The sequence below is a fragment of the Equus caballus genome, chromosome 23, assembly GCF_041296265.1.
Source record: "Equus caballus isolate H_3958 breed thoroughbred chromosome 23, TB-T2T, whole genome shotgun sequence".
NCBI lineage: Eukaryota > Metazoa > Chordata > Mammalia > Perissodactyla > Equidae > Equus > Equus caballus.
In genome coordinates this window covers 39,639,325-39,662,189 of record NC_091706.1, presented here as the reverse complement: position 1 = coordinate 39,662,189, position 22,865 = coordinate 39,639,325, and the positions used below count along the sequence as shown (strand labels likewise).

Below are 22,865 nucleotides of genomic sequence, written 5' to 3'. Positions count from 1 at the left end.
AACATGAAAGTATATAATAAGATTCCATTTTATAAAACAATGACCTCAAAATCCTAATCACTGTGTGTGTGGAAAGAAGGAGAGGGATCATTTGTCCATATATGATTACAGGCCAGCCTTGGCGGTCTAGTGGTTAAGATTTGACACTCTCACCAGGTTCATTTCCCAGTCAGGGAACCACACCACCCAGTCTGTCAGTTGTTATACTGTGGCAGCTACGTGTTGCTGTGATGCTGAAAGCTATGCCACCAGTGTTTCAAACGCCAGCAGGGTCACCCATGGTGGACAGGTTTCAGCGGAGCTGCCAGACTAGACAGGCTAGGAAGAAGGACCTGGCCACGCACTCCCCAAAAAAATCAGCCATGAAAACCCTACGAACAGCAGCAGAGCATTGTCTGATACAGCGCCAGAAGATGTGAGGAGGACACAAAAAGACTTGGCAGGGTTCTGCTCTGCTGTACACAGGGTTGCTAAGAGTCAGAATCACTTGATGGCACTAACATAAGATAACACGATCATGAAGAAAACTATGGAAGAGATTATTGCCCTAATTACCAGGATGAGACTAAGGAAAAAGGAAGGTAAGAATACAGTGGAGAAGACACTACTTTTTTTAAAAAAATGCATTAAATAAAAACAGTAAGCCCTCATGTCAAAAAGAAAGAAAAGTGAAAAGAAAAAGATAAAAAAGATACTAATCAATACCAAGATAAGGGTTCACCATGTAAATCACTTTGAAACTACAGAGAATGATTGCTTGTCATTCTCTAAACTTTAAAATCATCATAAGATGACAGGAAATAATGCCAATCAAATAATTTAAGAAATAGATATTTTATCTGAATATTATTTTGATCTAGGTTAATTCTGCATTAAAAATATTTTAAACTTGAAAATTTGAAAAACATCATCTAATCAATCAATTAGATAGCATCATAATCCCATATCTCTGTGCCTTGCACATACTAATTCTTTTATCTAGAAGTACTACCTCTCCTTTACCAACAAAAAGTTCACATAGCTGGTGTTCTCAGTACATAAGAGACATAGTGGGAGATGAAACCACCCAGAAAGGGACCATAAAAGACCTGATAGAAGATTACCTTGTAAAGAGAAAATCCTGGGAAGATAACCTTAACAAAAACCTAGCATATAGTTTAAATGTAATCATGCAAATAAAATTGTATATGGAACCATTATTCTTAGCATATGATGATAGAGATATTTTTTAGAACAAAACAATGTCATGATTTTAAAACAACATAATCACACAAAGCAGGAAAAGTGACTTATACTGATGAATCATCAGGATTTTTTTAAATGATGAATAGTTATCTCTAACATAAGGAAGACTCCATACATTAATTATAGATATCAAAATAGGAAAATGAACGTGTCCATATAAATTGGCACAAAGGGGTCAGAAAAAGGGGATACACACCAAAAGAAAAATGGTTAGGTCAGCCCTGCAAACAAACAACGACAGACAGTTCTTAGATTCATGTTTAGTCACATCGATATCTTATTCCAAAATGGTAATTATGTATTAGTAGTTATTTCATTTTTTCTTAGTAATTCATGTTAATTGGGTTGTCCTAGAAAGGAAGAAAAAAGCAGTGACACTGTATTTGAGGTATACAATATATTGAAAAGATAGGACCTCAAAGAAAGCTCAAAGTCATTTTTAATTCTCGCTCTTTCCTTATACATCAAGCCCAAATTCTTTTTATTTTTATTTATTAAAATCACTTTAATGTGTTTCTTTTCCAAGCCATTACCAGAATTATGATTCAGTTCCATATTGTTCTAGAGTAAGAATAGTCATCATTCCACTAATATTAACAATTCCTATTTTATAATAAGCACAAGATGGGTATGGGAAACACAAAAATGAAAAACAGCACCTAACTTTAACGATCTCACAGTGTCATAGATGACACAGAGAAGTCACTGGAGAATTATAACTCAAGAGGGCAAGTGCACTGATAGTAAAGACCACAAGAAAACACAGAAGTACAGAGGAGAAGTGACAAAGATTCGTTGCTTGACCAAATTTTAGTCAGGTTGCTCTGAACCCTCTCCCCAACATGGTTCATCCTACTTCCTTTCGTAGAATCCAGTTTTAGCAAGAACGCTGCTAAGTCCACTTAGGAAGAATTCCCCACCTTTGATATCAGATCAAACTCCTCATCCTTACTATCCCCAGGTGAAATCTGATCCCTTTGCCTCCCTTCAGCAAGAATCCTGTTAGGTTAGTTCAGCCAGGATCCCCCCAGACTTGATGTCTCCTCTTAGTAATATTCCATTCACCAATGTGCCACCCAACTTGCTCCTTGGCTATAAATCCCAACTTGTTCATATTGTATTCAGAATTAAGCCCCTTTCTACACTGGAGTATTTTCCCCTATTACAATAGTTTTTGTGTGTGTTTTTTTTTTTTTTTAACAAAATCCATTTTCATCACCTTAACTTCTGTCTGGCTCTGGTTTTCTTTACTAGAAGTACGAAATTTATCAAGAGGGTCAAGTGGACTAAAGATTTCAATGAAGGCTTCTAAAGAGGTAATGAAAGCACATGAGGATTTAGCTATTCTATGTAATTGCAGGCAGAGTATATAAAATGTGCACTGGCATGGAGGATCAGCTGCAAATACTCCTAGAGCTAAAATAGTTACACAGAGAAGAGAGGTGCTATATAATATAGTTACAGACAGAATGAACATATAACCTGGCTGGACTAAAACAGATTTGGTTTATGCCTACTGTCACAGCATAATTCTTAACAGCGTATCTTTTCATTTCAAAAATGTCCCAGTTTGAACAGTGGTAACCTAGCTGTATCACCTCAGCTTTGAGTCAGATATGGGTTAAGTCTAAGCTCAGCCACTTACTTGCTAGGTAAACTTCTGATGGTTAGACTCTCTAGACCTATGTTTCATCATCTATAGAATAAAAAGAAAACTGAGTTCATAGAATGGTTAGAAGGATAAAATGTGATAAGAATAAAATGCTTAGCAAAGTATATGGCACATAACATAGGTTCCATTGTAAACATCCCAGGGGTATAGCCTAACTGGGGTTTATAAGCTATATAAATAGTTTTTTTGTTTCCCCTAACTAAATGAATTAGACCAGTACTTTCCAAACTTTAATGTGTATAAGAATAACCTGGAGATTGTGTTAAAATACAGGTTCTTATTCACTGATTCTGGGATGGGGCCTGAGATACTGCATTTCTAACAAGCTCCCTGGTAATGCTGACACTGCTAATCAATGGACCAATAGATGGACTTAGCACACTACACACTGCAGAAGGTAGGATCAGTGAACACAAGTCAATAAAAAATTGAAGCACAAAAAATAACAGAATGGAAAAAACTGAATAGAGTATAACAGGCATGTGAGACATGTCAAAAGGACCTAATTTATATATAATTGAAGAGATAATAGCCAAGAATTTTCCAAAGCTACATAAAGACACTGACCTACAAATTCAACAAGTTCAGAAAGCCCCAAGCAAGATAAAGACAAAGAAAATAACACATAGGTACACCACAAGCTGCTTGAAAATGAACAACAGAAAGAAAAATCTTACAAGCAGCCAGAGAATACAAATGTATTACCTTCAAAGAAGGAATTAAAAGACTGATAGGTAGTTTTTCAACAAAAACCATGGAAGCTAAGGGCCAGCCCAGTGGTATAGTGGTTAAGTTTACATGCTCCACTTCAGCAGCACGGGGTTCACAGGTTCAGATCCCAGGGGTGGACCTACACACTGCTCATCAAGCCATGCTATGGCAGCATCCCACATACAAAATAGAGGAACACTGGCACAGACGTTAGCTCAGCGACAATCTTCCTCAAGCAAAAAGAGGAAGACTACTAACAGATATGACCTCTGGGCCACTCTTCTTCACCAAAAAAACAAACAAACAAAAACGATGGAAACCAAAAGATAATGAATGAAATAACATCTTAAAAGTACTGAAAGTGGGATGAGGGGGAAGGAGAAGCCAATCTGGAATTCTATACCCTGTGACAATATTTTTCAAACTAAAAGGAAAAAGGAAAAGACATTTTCAAACAGACAAGAGCTGACGGAATTTGTCACCAGCAGATCTGCAATACAAAAAATACTAAAAGGAGCTCTTCAGGCTGAAGGAAAATGATGACAGAAGCATGGAACTACAGGAAAAAATGAAGAATACGGGAAAGGGAAAATAAAAAAGAATAACGACTACTTAAAGCAACAATAAGTGCCCTGTGTGGTTTATGATATACACAGAAGTAAAATATATAACAATAGCACCAAAAGTGAAAAGAATTAAATGGAGTTAAACTGTTGTCAAGTTTTTTAATTGTTTAGAAAATCGTAACATACTTGTGTGAGACTGTAATGTACTATAATGTACATTGTGATATCTAGGGTAACCACTGAAAGAATGATACAAAAACTATAACAAAAAATCTAATAGAAGAGATAAAGCCAAAAAATAAAAGATACTTGATCCTCTTTAAAAAAGGTAGGAAAGAAGGAAAACAAATAAATAGAAAACAAATAGGAAGATAATAGATTTAAAAACAAATATGTCAATAATTATATTACATGTAACAGTAAACAAGCCAATTAAAACACATGCCCTATCAGTCTGGATTATAAAAAAGACTATTATTTATGAGAGACACACTCTAACTGTAAGGAGATAGATAGGTTGAAACTAAAAAGAAGGAAAATGATACACCATGCAAAAACAAGGCAAAAGAAACCTGGTCAGTGAACACTAACATCAGACAAACTAAACTTTAAGGAAGAAGTATTAGTTGAGATTAAAAGGGAAACCTCCCAGTGATAAGAGGGTTAATTCAAGGGAAAACAAAAACATTAAATTGGTGTACAACTAATATCATGGCTTCAAAAAACATGAAGCAAAAATAAATAGAACTAGAAGGAGAAACAGACAAATTCAAAAGCTCTCAGAAACTGGGAGAAGACAAAAAATAAAAGGACATGAAATTTTAAAACTACTAATCATTTAGAGAACACTACAGCCAGCAAGTGCAGAAATACATACTGTTTTCAAATTCACGTGAAGCATTTAACAAAACAATTGATAATCTAAGTCACAAAGAAAGTCTCAACAAATTTCAGAAGATTGGCCCTGAGCTAATATCTGTTGCCAATCTTCCTCTTTTTTTTTTTCTCCCCAAAGCCCCAGTATATAGTGGTACATCCTAGTTGTAGGTCATTCTAGTTCTGCTATGTGGGATGCTGCCACAGCATGGTTTGATGAGCAGTGCATAGGTCCATGCCCAGGATCCGAATGGGTGAACCCTGGCCTGCTCAAGTGGAGTCCGTGAACCTAACCACTTGGCCACGGAGTTGGCCCCTAAAATGTCCAGTTTTTAACAAAAGGATTACGAGATATGCAAAGAAACAGGAAAGTGTAATCCATGCACAAGAAAAAAAGAAGGCAACAGGAATGTCTGTGAGAAGACCCAGATACGAAATTTAACAAAGACTTCAAAGCAGTCATTATAAATATATTCAAAGAACTAAAGGAAATCATGATTAGAGAAGTAGAGAAGAGTGACATCAGTGAAAATGGCATAGTAGGTAGCTCCAAGGGCCTATCCCTTGAATAAAATTGAATAAACAAAAACTGTCAGAATCAACTTTGTGAGAACTCTGGGAAATAGTCAAAGATATACAGCAAACAAGCAATTTTTGAATTAGGAAAAAGGCAACTAAAAAAATGGTAGGAAAATTTGGCAACATTTCTGCTTTCTCTTGCCTCAACCTCCTCCCTGCTTCAGGAGGGCTTAAGGATGGCAAAACCAGTGTTCTCCGTTTGAAACTCTGGTCCATGGTTCTGGAGTGAACAGAGCCAACTTTAATGTCAAGCACCTGATTTTGTCTCGTTTGACTTGACTGGAAACTGACAGAAGAACTGTAGCAAGGAGTTTACCTGTGTTTCCCCTCACCTGAAACTTTCTCAGGACAGAAAAGCAGCTAGACAGAGGTAATTCCCTGAAAACACTGGAAAGCAAATGAAAACCCTGCTGCCCCATGGGGCAAAGCTTTTAAAAAAGTTAAGGCAAACAATAGACACACAGAAAGCTGAAAAGGAAACACTGGGGAGCAAGTTTCTTTGTGAAATTAAAGCATTAAAAAGCACCCATGTATACCAGAGAATAAGAAAGCCACACGCGTGCCCAAAGAATGACACTTAGAGAAGACCCCACACTTTTTACCTCAGGTTGAACTTTAAGCTGAGCACAAGCAAGAAGGGAAGGTTAAGGCACAATTCTAAACAGACTGGCTAAACATTGAAGGAGTGACTCAATACATAGCCAATCCACAAGGACTATTTTTTGTTCTTTTCATTTCTTTTCTTTTGGCTCTAGGAATTCAAAATAATCTCTGCCAAACAAAAGCTGACCACAAGCTAAAGGAACAGAGACTATACATGACAAAGGATACAGACTTTATAAATATAGTTTAGAGGTCAATAAGCAAATAAACAACTGCCACTCAAAGCAAGCAACAAAAACACTGAGAATGGAGAAGAATCAGATTTCCAGTTACTACATTATAAATTTGAAATGTTCAACATTCAGTGTTCAATCAAAAATTATGAAGCAGGCAAAGAAAGCATTCTCATTCAGAGGAGAAATTAAAAGAAAGTGTCCTTGAGGAGCAGAGATGTAGAATTTATTAGCCAATGACTTTAAATCAGCTGCCTTAAATATGCTCAAAGAGCTAAAGGAAGCCATGGACAAAGAGCTAAAGGAAACCAGTGGAAGAATGTATAAAAAAATAGAAAGCATCAGCAAAGAAATGGACCAAAAAAAAAAAAGAAATTCTGAAGCAGAGAAGTATGATAACTGAAACTGAAAGTTCACTGGAGGGTTTCAAAAGCAGATTCAAAAAGACAGAAGAATCATTTAATTTGCAGGTAAGTCAACTGCAATTATCTAGTCTGAAAAATAGAAAAACGAAAATAATATGGACAAAGCCTAGGAGACTTGTGGGAGACATTCAAGCGTACCAACATATACATTATAGGGGTCCCAAAGGAAGAGAAAGTAAAGAAAGAGACACAAAGAATATCTGAAGAAATAATGACTCAAAACTTCCCAAATTTGATGAAAATATGAATCCACAAATTCAAGAAGCTCAATGTGTTCCAAGATGGATAAATACAAAGTGATGCACACTGGCACATATTAAAATCAAACTATAAAAAGCTAAGGATTCTTGCCTTGAAAATGGCAAGAGAGAAGTGATTCATTACATACAAGTGACAAAAATTGCAAGCAATAGGATATATTGGAGTATATGAGTAAGCCGTTGGGTGTAAACCTAATTTGGCCTGACTTTGTTTTTCCAAAAGGGCCTGACATGGCCATTGAGCATGCATTGTATATCTGCTTTAAGCATTTGCTATGTCCCAAAGGCAAGAATAAATGCCCTTAAGATAAAGGTAGAACTTCCCCTACACTGGAATTTCCTTAAGGATAAGCATCTCTCCCTAGGCTAGGAACTGACTGCTGCGCTAACCTGTGACCACCCAGCTCAAGACAACAGACCTGCCACCCTGCTGTGTCCACCAAGACAGCAGACCTACTTACCTGCTGTGTCTGTCAATCACCGTGCCGACAGAGCAGTCTTGTGACTACTGTAAAAGGGACATTTCAATCATATGCGAAACATGCTCTTTGAGGGTATATAACCACTCTGTACACCCCAGTTCTTTGGTGCCCTTCCTTCCTTAGGGAAAGAAGGCCCCGGGCTGTATTGGTCCTCACATTTGGCTCAGAATAAACTCACTCCAAATTTTCATTTATAGTTTGGTTATGGATTATTTGCACCAACACAAGGAATCCTCAATAAGACACTCAGTCGATTTCTCACCAAAAATCACTGAGGTGGTCAAAAGGCAATAGGATGACATATTTAAAGGGCTCAAAGAGAAAATTGTCAAATAAGAATTTTATATCTGGCAAAATAATCCTTTAAAAATGATGGAGAAATCAACAAATTCTCAGACAAACAAAAGCTGTGGGAGTTCCCTGCTAACAGACCTGCCCTACAATAAATGCTAAAAAGTGTTACTCAGGTAGAAATGATAACTCATTAGACAGTAACTCAAAGCCATGTGGAGAAATAAAGAATTCTGATGAAGGTAACTACACAGATAAATACAAAAGCTAGTATAACTGGATTTTTTATTTTAATTCCTCTTTTGTTCCTGCATGCTTTAAAAGAAAAATACATAAACCAATAAGTATAAATCCATGTTAATGGGCACACAATGTATAAAGGTGTAATTAGTAAAACAACAACGTAAAGGAGGAAGGACAGAGGTGTATTTAAGCAAAGGTTTTGCATACGATTGAAGCTAAGGTGGTATTAATTCAAAATAGATTTTTATAAAGTTAAGAGACTAATTGTAATTCCTAGGGTAACCTGTAAGAAAATAACTAAAAAAACATACAGAGAGGAAAATGAGAAAGGAATCAAAATGATATAATAAAAAAAATTAAACACAAAATAAGGTAATAATGGAGGAACCAAGGAATAAAAAGATATGAGACATATAGAAAACGGAGCAAAATGGCAGAAATTAGTCTTATCACTAATTACTACAAACGAAAATGAACAAAACTATCCAGTTAAAGGCAGAGATTGTTAGAATGGGTAAAAAAAAAAACACGACAACTCTATGGTGTCCACAACAGACTCACTTTAAAGACACTTTAAGTTGAAGGGGAAAGAACAGAAAAAATTAACCCTGCAAATAGTAGGCAAAACAAAGTTTTATCGAAAACTGCTACAAAAGACAAAGAATAATATTACGTATTGATGAAAATTTCAATCCTTCAAGAAGATATAACAATTATAAACATACACATATCTAACAAGTTAGCTCCAAAAACTGAACACTAAAGGAAGAAACAGACTATTCAAAAATAATAGCTGGAGAGTTCAATACCTCATTCCCAATAACAGACACGAAAATCTGGAGAGAAAACAATAAGCAAACAGAGGATTTGAATAACACTATAAGTCATCTACATTGAACAGATATATACAGTACACTACTCCAAAATAGCAGAATATGCATTTTCTCAATGCACATGGCATATTCTCCAGGATAGGTTCAAAGACAAATCTCAATACATTCATAAAGACTAAAATCATCCAAAGTATCTTCTCTGACCACTGTGGAATAAAACTAGAAATCTTAATGGAAGAAAAACTGGAAAATTCACAAATATCTGGAAATTAAACAATACACTCTAAAATAATCAATGAGTCAAAGAAGAAATCACAAGAGAAATTAGAAAATACATTGAGACAAATGAAAACAAAACACAACATTTCAAAACTTATGAGATGCAGCGAAACCAGAAGATAGAGGGAAAATTATACCTATAAACACCCAAACTAAAAAAGAATGAAGTAGGGGCCAGTCTGGTGGCATAGTGATTAAGTTCACGCACTCAGCTTCAGCAGTCTGGGGTTCACTGGTTTGGATGCCAGGCACAGACCTACACACCATTCATCAGGTCATGCTGTGGCAGGCATCCCACATATAAAATGGAGGAAGATGGGCACAGATGTTAGCTCAGGGCCAATCTTCCTCAGCAAAAAGGGTGAGGATTGGCAGTGGATGTTAGCTCAGGGATAATCTTCCTCAAAAAAAAAAGAATGAAGTGGGGCTGGCATGGTGACATAGTGGTTAAGTTCGCACACTCTGCTTTAGCAGCCCAAGGTTCACAGGTTTGGATCCTGCATGTGGACCTATCACCACTCACCGAACCATGCTGTGGTAGCATTCTACATACAAAATAGAGGAAGACTGCCATGGATGTTAGCTCAGCAACAATCTTTCTCAAGTGAAAAAGAGGAAGACTAGCAATAGATGTTAGCTCAGGGTCAATCTTCTTCACCAAAAAAAAAAAAAAAAACTCAAATCAATAACCTCACTCTACATCTAAAGGAACTAGAAAAAGAGAGTAGACTAAACTCAAAGCCATTAGAAAGAAGGAAATAATAAAGACTAGAGTAGAGATAAGGGAAAGAGAATTGAAAAACAAGAGAAAATCAATAAAACCAAATGTTGGTTCTATGAAAAGATCAAGAAAATTGACAAACCTTTGGCCAGACTCAATAAGAAAAAAAATATTCAAATTACCAAAATCTAAAATAAAAGTGGGAACATTACTACTGACAGTACAGAAATAAAAAAGACTTTAAGAAAATACTATGAGAAATCATTTGCCAACAATTATATATCCTAGATGAAGTGGGAAAATTCCTAGAAATATACAAACTATCAGAACTGACTCAAGAAGAAACAGAAAATCTAAATAGACCTGTAAGAAATAAAGAGATTGAATCTGTAATCAAAAACTTCCCAACAAAGAAAAGCCCAGGACCAGATGGCTTCATGGTGAATTCTATCAATCATTTAAAGAAGAAATGACAATAGTTTTCAAAATCTTCAAAAAGAAAAGTCAAGAGAGAATACTTCCTAACCCATTCAATTAAGCCAGTATTACCCTGATATCAAAGCCAAGCAAAGACATTTCAAGAAAGCCTTAGATCAATATCCTTGATGAATACAGATGCAAATTTCCTCAATAAAATAGTAGCAAACTACATCCAGCAAAATATTAAAAGGATTACACATCATGACCAAGTGGGATTTATCCCAGGAATACAAGGGTGGTTCAACATATGAAAATAATCATCTCAATTAATACAAGACATATCTGACAAAATCCAATATTCCTTTATGACTTAAAAAAATATTTCAACTGGGAATAGGAGAGTACTTCCTCAACTGATAAAGGGCACTTATGAAACACCCACAAGTAAGATCATAATCTTTGATGAAAGACTAAAAACCTACATCTAAGATCAGGAACAAGACGAGGATGCTCACATTCACCACTACTATTCAACATTGTAATGGAAGTTCTAGCCAGAGCAATTAGGCAAGAAAAAAGAAATAAAAGGCATCTAAATTGGAAAGGAAAAATTAAAACTGTCCCTATTTGCATAGGACATGATCTAATATAAAGAAAATAGTAAACAATTCTCCCAAACACTATCAGAGCTTATATAAGAAGTAAGCAAAGTTGCAGGATACAAGATCAACATGCAAAATTCAGTTCTATTTCTGCACAGTAGCAATGAACAATCCAAAAAGAGTAGTTAAAGAAATTCCATTTACAATAACATTCAAGTGAAAAAAATACCTATGAACAAATTTAAAAGGTAAAAAATTTATACAGTGAACATTATAAAACACTGCTAAAACAAATTCATGGACTGTAAAACTTTCTTAAGATAGCAATACTCCCCTAATTGACCTATATATTCAATGAAACTCCTACTGAAATCTCAGCTATCTTTATTATAGAAATTGACAAGTTAATCATAAAATTCACATGAAAATTAAAGGGACTATAAGAGACAAAATAATCTTTAAAAAGAATAAGTTTGAAGACTGACACTTCCTGATTTCAAAATTTACTACATAGCTAGCTACAGGATCCAGAGTGTGGTATTGGCATTAGGTCAGACATAAAGACCAACGGAATAGAAGGAAAATTCAGAAATAAATCCATTAATCCATGGCCAAACAATATTTTGAAAGTGTTCTGACACTACTGAATGGTGGAAGTATAGCCTCTTCATTAAATGGTGCTGTGATTTGCATGTGGATATCCATTTGTTACTGGCTTCTTACATTTCATATGATGTTTATAAGATTCACCAACTTTGTACCATGTGTTTGATATTATTCAGCGGAATATTATTCAGCCATAAAAGAAAGATGTACTAATACATAGTACAAAGTGGATGAACCTTATAAACACCACACAAAGTAGGAGAAGTCAGTAACAAATGGATATTCACATGCAAAAGAATGACACTGGAGCCCTACACTTCAAACCATCTACAAAAGTTAACTCAAAATGGATCACAGCTGAAACTATAAAACTCCTAGAAGAAAATGCAGGGGCAACTCCACATAACATTGGATTTGGTAATGGATTCTTCCATATGACACAAAAACACAAGCAACAATAACACATATAGATAAACTGTTTTATTAAAGTTGAAAATCTTTGCTTCAAAGGACACTATCCAGATCTGGATAGTGAAAAGACAAAACCTAAAATGAGAGAAAATATTTCCAAATCATACATTTGATAAGGGACCTGTATTTAGAAAATATAACTACTAACAACTCAACAACAAAAACAAACAAATAAGCCATTTAAAAAGTGAGCAAAGAATTTGATAGATGTTTCTCCAAAGAAAATACACAATGGCCAATAAGCAATGCAAAGATGCTCAAAATTATTAGTAATCACAGGGAAAAAAAATCAGAACTACTATAAGATATGACTTCACACCCACTAGAATGGATATAATTCTTAAAGGTCAAATAACCAAGTGTTATTAACAACATGGAGAAATCAGAAACCTCAGAGACTACTGGTATGAATGTAAAATGGTGCAGTCACTTTGGAAAACAGTGTGGTAGTTCCTCCAAAAGGTAAACATAGAGTTACCATTTAACACAGCATTTCCACTCCTAGGTATATACATAAGAGAAACGAAATCCACAGAAACACCTGTATACTAATGTTCATAAAAACATTATTTATGATAGCTAAAAGGTGGGAATCGGCCCAAATGTCCAACAACTGATCAATGGTTATGATCCCATTTTTATGAAATATCTACAATAGGCAAATTTATTGAGACAGAAAGTTGAATAATAGTTCCCCAAGGCAGGGGAGAGATGGGGAATTGGAAAGTGATACTCAGTAAGCAAAGGGTTTCTTTTGAGGTGATGATAATGTTCTAAAATTGATTATGTGACGGTTGGACAACTGTGAGTAAACTAAAAACCACTGAATTGTACATTTTAAAAGGGTGAAATGTGTGATATGTGAATTATATATCAATAAAAGCTTTTACAAAAAAACAAGATACGACGTCACATCCACTAGTATGGCTACCATCAAAAAGAAGGTAATAGGGGCCGGCTCCGTGGCCGAGTGGTTAAGTTCGCGTGCTCCGCTGCGGTGGCCCAGGGTTCGGATCCTAGGCGGGGACATGGCACTGCTTGTCAGGCCACGTTGAGGTGGCATCCCACATCCCACAACTAGAAGGACATGCAACTAAGATATACAACTGTGGGGGGGGGGCGGGGTTTGGGGAGATAAAGCAGGAAAAAAAAAAAGATTGGCAACAGTTGTTAGCCCAGGTGCCAATCCTTAAAAAAAAAAAAAGGAAGATTGGCGACAGTTGTTAGCCCAGGTGCCAATCTTTAAAAAAAAAAAACTCTTAAAAAAAAGGTACTAACAAATGTTGATGAGTACAGAGAAATTAGGGCTTTTGTACACTTCTGGTGGGAATATAAATGGTACAGACGCTTTGAAAACATTCTGGTGGTTCCACAAAAGATTAAGCACAAAGTTATTATATGATTCAGGAATTCAACTCATTGTCACAAAGAACCACAAGTTGCATGATTCCACTTATATGAAATCTCCCAAATAGACAAATTCCTAGAGATATAAGTAGATTGGTTATTAGGGGACCTAGGGAAGAAATGGTGAGTGACTTCTGATGGGTATGAGATTTCTTTCTGGGGGTGGTGAATATTGACATCATTGTTGCATAGCTCTGTGAATACAGTTAAAATATTGAATTATTTAACAAAAAAAAGAAGGAAGGCTCAAAAGCAGCAAAATAAATCACAAGTTACCTAACTACATGGCGAGAACAAAGCCCATCACTACATTTAAGGAATACAACAAATCCAGCAGGCAGCAATGTAAATCACAATGTCCAACATCCAATCACAAACTGTAGGCCTTCAAAGAAGCAGTTAAACATGACCCATAAATAGAAGAAATATCAGTCAGTAGAAGGATATACAGAAATGACAGAGAGGGTAGAATTATCAGTGAATAAAGTCAAATCAGGTACTATAATGTGCTCCATCTACTAAAGATAGAGTAAACCATGAACATGATGAGCTAATGGAAATTATAAAAAAGCAATCCAAATAAAACTTCCAGATTAGAAACTTCAGAAAAAGATTGGTAAATGTGAAGACAAAGCAATAAAAACCAACCAAAATGAAATACACAGAGAACTAAGATTGAAAAAAAAGGCAAAAGTCAACTTGTCAGAAAATATCAAAAGGTCTAACTAATGAGGTCCAGAAGATGAGGAACAAGAAAGGATTAAACTCACAGATCCAAGAAGCTCGACAAACCACAAGCAGAAAAAACATAAAGAAAACTGCATCACTATATCATAATCAAATTCCTGAAAATCAGTGATAAAAAGAAAATCATAAAAACCATCAGAGAATAAAAGACATTAAATACAAAGAAACAAAGAACAACAGCTTATTTCTCATCAGAAACAATTCAAGCTGGAAATGGTGAAAGAAGTACTCAAAGAAAACATTGTATACATAAAATTCTATACTCAGCTAAAATGTCTTTAAAATTAATGGTAAAATAAAGACTTTTTAATCAAACAAAAGGTGAGATAATTTATAGCCAGCAGACCCGCACTACAAAAAAATATTGAAAGTAGTTCTTCAAGCAAAAGAATAACACTAAATTGACATCTGAATTCACACAAAGGAATAAAGATTGCTGAAAATAGTAAATATGTAGATAAATATAAAACACATTTTTTAATCTCTTTAAAAGTTTTTCCAAATATTAGAAATGCTGGTTTTAACCCTAGATAAGCAGGTTTTACAAACAATCCCACCCCAATGAGATCTTGGTTATTTTCCTCACATCACAATAGAGCTGACAATGGTTTCCAACACCATTTTATTATTCCCTTCCAACACCCTTTCATTATTCGCTTATTTACCTCTCTTTCCACAACAGAGCCAACCCATTTATTCATTGGTCAAGTGATTCAGGGTTATATGGTTCCACTGGGTGTTGGCTTGGCTGAATGAATGCCTGAACTATCAACAATTTTCCATGTTAAAGATTAGGGCCCTGAGAACTCTATTCCAAAACCACCAAAGGAATTCTAAGGCCAGGTTAACAAATAAAGAATAATTTGGGCAATTTCCTTATCTTTAGAAGAAAGATAACAGTAGCACCTTGTATTGTGCTGGTCTCAGCCTATTGCTATTGGCCAGAAGCGCCTGCGGGCACTCACCTGGGCCTGAGGCAAGCCCCCACAAACATTTCCCATTTCGGAGTCAATGTTGTGGCTGGATAAGCCTTTGTGGTTATTATGACTGCAAGATACACTTCAGCAACAACCATCAGAGAACTTTGAAAAAAAATAAGGTTTATTACTCACAAATCCAGACATACACAGCACACCTGGGGCCACACAGCAAGGTTGCGGGCAGAGAGAGTGAGCACAGATGTGGGATTCTGTCTTTATTGAGGTTAATGTGGGGGTGCCAGGGGTTTCACAGGTTCACTCTTCATTGGTAAACTTAAAACATAAGAGCAGGAATTAAAGCACAAACAGGGAAAAGGAAGTGGTCAAATGGTCAGTTATCTTAGTTAACCAGACCTCTCAGAAAAAAGGAACTTCATGGGTGGAGTGGACTGGCTCTTTATCTAGTCGTGTAGCTGGCAATGTGTTTATTCCAGATGGAAGCCTTTGAAGCGGATACCTGGCAATCAAAAGCTTAACATCAGGCCCTTATACTACAATCAAAAAAGCTAATTATCAGGCACTCACACTACAATACCTACACACCCTAGTGTTATTGTTAAGCACTGAATAACGCACATAAAGCACTTAACACAGTGTCAATAAATTTTAGCTAGCAGAAAAACGTTTCTAATTTCCTCCAGAGGTGAGGGGTGTGCAGCTGTAAAATTAACTTCATAGTCTACTCTTTGGAGATTGAGAAAAGAATAAAGACCATTAAAAAAAAAAAAATCTCCCCTAAAGATTTTTACAGTTAGAAGTTACTATAATCAAGATACTTCATTAAATACAAATATATCAATACTAAAACTATATGTCTTTTATAACTTATTGTAAATTATTTTATCAATCAAAGCCATACTTAAATAGTCATTAATATAAGTTGTGATTACAATTAGATATGAAGGGTATTTGGGGGTGGGAAGGGAAAGGTATATATGAAGATAGTAGGTACCTGAGCAGAACAGTCAAGGAAGAGTAACTGGCAAAGGGCTCAGAGAGAGGAGGGAGGATTCCAAAAGATAACTCTACATAGTTAATTTGTCTAGATTTTGTTGTCTCTATGCTATGGAAAATTATCTCATATCCTATATTTGACATATAACTTGTCAAGGTTTAAGATACAGCAGAATAACTGTTTCTCAGTTCACAGATTTCTGGATCAAGCAGAATAACACCTGGACACGATACAGAGAATATGAGGAGAGCCTGGATTTTGAGCCTGATGCTATAACTGGATGACACCTTTGGGTATCCTCCTTGGGGGAGGAGAAAGTTTGTTTTGAATACTGAACAAAAGAAAATTAATATTTGTGACCAAGAGGGCAAACTGTAGTAGACTACATTATTGTTTGGCAAATATTCACTCTTCTCTCCATCCCCGAGAGGACCACCCCATATGACTGACATTGGCTTGGTCATTTGACTCGGTTTGGCCAATGGAATCTAAGCACAAGTGAAAGTGTGTTGGTTCCAAGCAGAGGCATTAAGAAATATTTCAAGCTTCCAGCAGCCCTCATGTTTTCCTGCCTTCCACCAGGAGAATATCATGTCTCAGAAAAGGGGTACTCATTCACCCTGGAATCCAAACTGAGAACATACATGGAGCAAACATCTTTCAGCCACCTCAGTTTACGATGTCTGTCATGAGCCACAGCTCATCTGTATGTGGTATCACAACTTCCCATCTGATTTCAGATAACTTTCCTTCTATCACTTCACAATAATTCATAAACTACAACCTTTCTAACATCCACTTCTAGAAGGACACATGATTTTTTTAGGTAAAGTGACAAATTTATTGCAGCATTTGTATATTTCTTTACCATTTAACATGTTCTGTTTTTCTTGTTTTAGTTATTTATTTATTTTAATGTCACAAAGTTTTTTAGTGTGGTGCCCCTAACCCCATTTTTCCTGTAAGTCCCGTGGCTTTTACTGCAGAGTTTTGTAGAGCATAGTGCATTTTAGGAACATGTATGTCACATTATAACATAACTGACTATATCTTAAAAACGAGACACAAATATTCATAATCCAAAGAGACAAGTTCTATAACTAAGCCACACAGCGGTGAAAAAGCAACTGAGCTAAGGGGACACCTTAAGCTTATGACTTAATCACCTTCCATAGGCCCCACTGCCAATGACATTGGGGGAATAGGAGGTTTCAATGTATTTGGGAGAGAGGGGCACAAATACTCAGTCTATAGTATTCTGCCCTAGGTCCCTCCAAATTAATGGCCTTTTCACATTCAAAATATATTCATTCCATCCCAAGAGCCCCAAAAGTCTTAACTCATTCCAGCATCAACTCAAAACTCTGAGTTCAAAGGCTAACGTAAATAGCATGTAAATCATGTTTGGGTGAGACTCAAGGTATGATTCATCCTGAGGCAAACCGCTCTCCAGCTGCGAGCCTGGGAAATCAAACAAGTTATGCACTTCCAAAATACATGGTGGGACAGGCATAGGACAGACATTTCCATTCTGCCCTCCAGGCTCCCTGGCACAGAGGTCTGGCTTACAAGACACACTAGCGCAGCATTCCTGCCCCTGCAGCTTTGCCAGGCGGAGGTTAGGCCCCCAATGCTCCTGGCAGCCCTGCCCCTACAGACTTGGGTAGCTCCTGTCCTTTGAAATCTAGGTGGAGGCAGGCATGCCCTCTGGGCCTGTGCAATTTCCACTACTGGAGATGGCTTACTCCATCAAAGTTTGCCTGCACTCTCCAGAGGCGCACCTTCTGTACCGGGGACTGCCAGAGCCACACTTGGGACAGCCAAGAAGCTCAGCACCCACAATGCACCAGCACTCAGCAGCAAGTGCAAGGTCTCCAAGGCTGGCAGCTCCTCCTCTGAAATCAGTTGGATCCCAGGGACACTGCACAGGGGCAGCCCTAATGATTTCTGAATTGCCTTCAGGGTCATTCGTCCATTCTCTTAGGGAATAGCTCCTGGTTTCTGTTGAGATATCCGATCCATACTAATCTTTTCAAATGGTTGCTTGGCCACAACCTTAGCACTCTCCTCCAACCAGGCTTTCTCATTTTTCACAACATGGATAAGCAGGGATTTTCCAAATCTTTAAGTTCTGCTTCCTTTTGTTTAACAATTCTGACTTTATTTTCTCTCTTTTCAGATTTTACTATAAGCAGTCAGGAAGAGTCAAGCTACACCTTTAACACTTTGCTTAGAAATTACTTCAAGTAAATATCCAATTTTATTGCTCTCAAGTTCTACCTTCCACAAAACACTAAACCACAATTCAGGCAAGTTCTTTGCCACTTTACAACAAGGACCACTCTTCCTCCAGTTTCCAATAGCATGTTCCTCATTTCCATCTGAGACCACAGCAGAATGGCCTTTATCATACATATTTCTACCAACATTCTGTTCAAGATTAATTAGTAGTCTCTAGGAAAATCGAGGCTTTCTCTTCACTCTCCTCTTTCCTTTCTGAGTCCTCACCAAAATCGCCTTTAAAGCTCCATTCACAACAATGTAGGCTTTTTCTAGCATGTACCTCAAAACTCTTCCATTACCCAATTCCAAAGCCACTTCCACATTTTTAGGAATTTGTTACAACAGCTCCCGCACTTCAGTATCAGTTTTTGTTTTAGTCCACTCGGAATGCTGTAACAAAAATACCATAGACTACGTGGCTTATAAACAGAAATTTATTTCTCACAATTCTGAAGGCTGGGAAGCGTAAAAATCAAGGTGCCAGCAGATTTGGTGTTATTGAGGACCCAATTCCTGGTTCATAGATGGTTGAGTTTCTGATTCTTCTTCTTCCTATGTCCTCAGACGGGAGAAGGGGCAAAGGAGCTCTCTCAGGTCTCTTTTATAAAGGTATTAAACCCATTGATGAGGGATCCACCCTCATGACCTAATCACCTCCCGAAGGCCCCACTTCCAAATACCATCATGCTGGAGGAATAGGATTTAACATGAATTTGGGGGGAACACTAACAGTCTATCGCACTAGCCCAAAGCACATTTACCTTAAATTCTACTCTAGTAATGTTCTTATTTTATATGCATGTGACAACATACCTGCCAGCCATATAAGCATAAAAAGAACCAAAAATAAAGCAGTATACATGTACGTTGTATTAGAGTAGTAATAATTAAAGCAACGATCTATTAATAAGAAAAATATACTGTTTTTTAATACTTACCGCAAGCTTTAGAAGCAGCAACACAAATTTCTTCCGCAACATACTCCCCAGTTGGAAACTTCAGGTAATCTCCTTCAGCTTTCTCAAGGGAATGATAAAGATACACCTGTAGGACTGGATCTACTTGCTTTACAGAATTAGCATTTCCAGGAATATCACCATTCTGATGCACAGACACAGATGTTCCTTCCATTTCTGCCATTGTAAGGCAAGCCATTCCCATGCAGTCTTTCTCAGAACATTGGTCTGTAAGAGAAAACAAAGTAACAAATGAAAGTGATATTGATAAGGTATCCTTCACATACAAAGAAGTCTTCACTGACAGCAGTGACTCTGTCAAATCTATTAACCAATTAAATATTATCTACTACTATATACAAAGCACAGAGAGAGATATCAAGGTTACAAACTTCCTGTAAATAAGGACAATAAAACTTAAGTTTATATCGTAAAGAACTATGATATAAATGTGACACTAACAAAACAAACAATATCAGTTACAGACAACAAAAGAAGAGATCCCATGAGTAGACATGATTTCTCAACAAATGAAATTACTCTGACAATTGCTTATTGGTATCCGGAGAGGAAAAAATAACATTTCAAGCTAGGATTAACTGATCAGTTTTATTAGAGGAAGTCATATTTAAAACTGATCTTAAACAATGGATTGGATTTGTCACTAGTTGCCCCGAGGTACTCAAGGGTGGGTCTGGAAGCATTTAACTGCTTTTCCCCTTTTGTCACGTTAAGGAGATGCAAGCACCAACCACCCTGAACCAGACCAAGCCTCACCACAAGAGCTATGAGACACGCCTATGACTTTTACCTTATTTTTAATGCTAAGATCTCCTCTCCAGGAGGAGCTAGAGCCTTTTTACCATAACCTGCAGTGTATGTGGAAACATGTTTTCCAACTGAGCCTGTGCAAGAGAATACCCACCTCTCCCTTTTGAATATTCATTCCCCATCCGAAATAAAAGATGCCTACTTCCCTTTGTTCGGTGATGCCATGACTTTGGAAATGATTCCTCATGGTCTCCTATTTGCCGCAAATATACTTTACTTTGTGAGATAACTACTTCTGGTGGAGAGTCTGATTTTACCCGCCAGGAGGTGAACTCACTTTGGTTTTGGTAACAGATTTAGATGGATGAAAGAAGGACATTCTGGGAGAGTGGAACTGTGCTAAAGACTAGAAAGGCATAAGACATGTTCAGTAATTTATTGGGCTAAGTGAAGTATTTGAGAATTTATACCATTTAGGAAAGGATTAAAAATTCAGATGGATACTTCTAGCAAAATTGCAACTACATAGCCAGTAGGCATTTTTCCCTTTTTTCCTTGATACAGAAACCCAATTTTGTTGGAGATATCAATGTACCCCAAAAAACTGTCCTTGCCCACAGATGGATAGCCATGTGAACTAGTTTCAGCAAATGAGATTTAAGTGAAAGTTGTTGGGTGATATTTTCAGGATCATTCACTCCTTAAATAGAGGATGACTTAGCTGGCATGCCTCCTTTTGCTTTTTCCCCTTCAACTTCTTCCTACCTGAATCTGATCATGAATATAGGGTAGAGCAGTCACCTTAAAACCATGAGGCAACCATGAAGGAAAGGCCAAGAGAATAAATGACCTGGCAACTTTAAGCAGATGAATGAATGTCAAGAATAATCTATCTATCACTAGACATCTTGTTACTTGCAAATAAATGCAATCCTACCCGATATTGTACAAAACGAAGGAAGCTCTGAACATCAGACTGAAGGAGTTAAACTTCATCCCACAGTCAATGATGAATTAGAAAGATGAAGTGAAGAATGGTTACAAAGCTACTGCAATAGTCGAGGCAGTAGTGAGATTCTGAACTGAAACAGCAACAGATGAATGATGAGAGATAATCTAAGAGCAAGACTTGATGCAACCTGGTAACCAACTGAATACAGAAGAATCCAGGACTGAAAGACAATGAGGATTTCAAACTTGAGAGTCCATAATACCATTAATGGAAATAAGGAAATGAAAAGGACTTTGCCCCTTAACATTGGAAAGTAAGGAGAATAAGGACTACTGTTTTACACACTTTCACTTAGAAATGTAAGTAGGGCAATTACACCAAAATTTAGCTGGCAGCTAAAACATGAGATGGGTATTCGGAAGACCTGAAAATCTGACAACCTTTCCCATAGATGTAATTATTTAAATCATAAGCAGAGCTATATGAAGGGAGAGGATGGGAATGCAGCAAACACTCATACAGTATTTACTATGTGCTAAGTACTGTTTTAAGTACACATATTAAAGAAAAGAAAAACTGATTATTAAGTTAATTGCAACGTGAAATTTAGTTCTATATTCAACTATAAGGATTTGAATCTATTAGAGAAAATACCTGAGTTAATAGTTATTCAAATAACATGCAACTATCAGCATATAAAAACAAAATAAAACAAAAAACTGGCAATTGCTAACAAAACTAAGATTTTCAAAGTTCATCTGCAAATGGATATGCAAATTTAAATAATTTTAATTTGTTCAAACATACAAAATTTAAAAAATAGTTCTCTTACTGTATTACACTTTGTTACTTGATTATAAAAGTCATCTAAAATGAATTCTTAGCCATTAAAGAGCAAATCTGCTAGAATATCATCAATTTGTGCTCACCATTATTTTGACTTCTATTGTCTTCCTTCTGGACCCACTTTTTCCTGCTGAAATATATCTTTTAGTAGATCTCTCAGTGAGGCCCTAAGTTTTCAAGTCATAGTCTTTGTTTGAAAAAAAATTTTTTCCTGCTATACAGAGATATAATTGACAAATGAAATTGTAAAATATTTAAAGTACACAACATGATGGTTTAATACATGTATACATTGTGAAAGGATTTTCCTCCATTGAGTTAATTAACATATGCATTACATCATGTATTTACCTTTTTTTGGGGAGAGGTGGGGGGTGGAGGGAGAAGGTGGACATTTAAGTCTTATTCCCTTAGAAAATTTCAATTATACAATACAGTGTTAGCAATTATAGTTATCATGTTATACATTAGCTCCTCAGACCTTATTTATCTTATTACCAAAAATCTGTACCCTTTAACCAGTCTCTCCCTATTTTGCCCAATCCCCAGACCCTGGCAAGCACTTTTCTACAGTTTCTTAGAGTCAGACTTCTTTTTTTGGTAAGATTCCACATACAAGTGATATCATGCAGCATTTGTGGTGCTGTCTAGCTTATTTCACTTAGCATAATACCCTCCAGGCTGACCACATTGTCACAAATAACAGGTATTCCATTTTTAAGGCTGAATAATATTCCTGTGTGTGTATGTATACACACACATACATATACACCATATTTTCTTGATGCATTCATGTGCTGACAAATACTTAGGTTGCTTCCAGACCTTGGCTGTTGTGAATAAAGCTGCA

At 36.5% G+C, this 22,865-nt stretch overlaps 1 protein-coding gene across 6 annotated transcripts in view; it reads right to left on the bottom strand.

Annotated features, from left to right (window-relative positions):
• Window positions 1-22,865, bottom strand: part of JAK2 (Janus kinase 2) — a 136,293-nt gene that overhangs the window by 72,111 nt on the left and 41,317 nt on the right. For 4 of the 6 annotated variants that reach the window (XM_001492663.7, XM_023627314.2, XM_070248282.1 and 1 more), the window contains exon 3: window positions 19,429-19,674. In XM_001492663.7, the coding sequence (XP_001492713.1) occupies window positions 19,429-19,651 (223 nt within the window). In that variant the 5' untranslated portion in view covers window positions 19,652-19,674. Of the gene's footprint in view, window positions 1-19,428; window positions 19,675-22,098; window positions 22,230-22,865 lie in introns of all 6 variants that reach the window. The other 2 variants (XM_070248281.1, XM_070248283.1) reach the window with 1 other exon arrangement.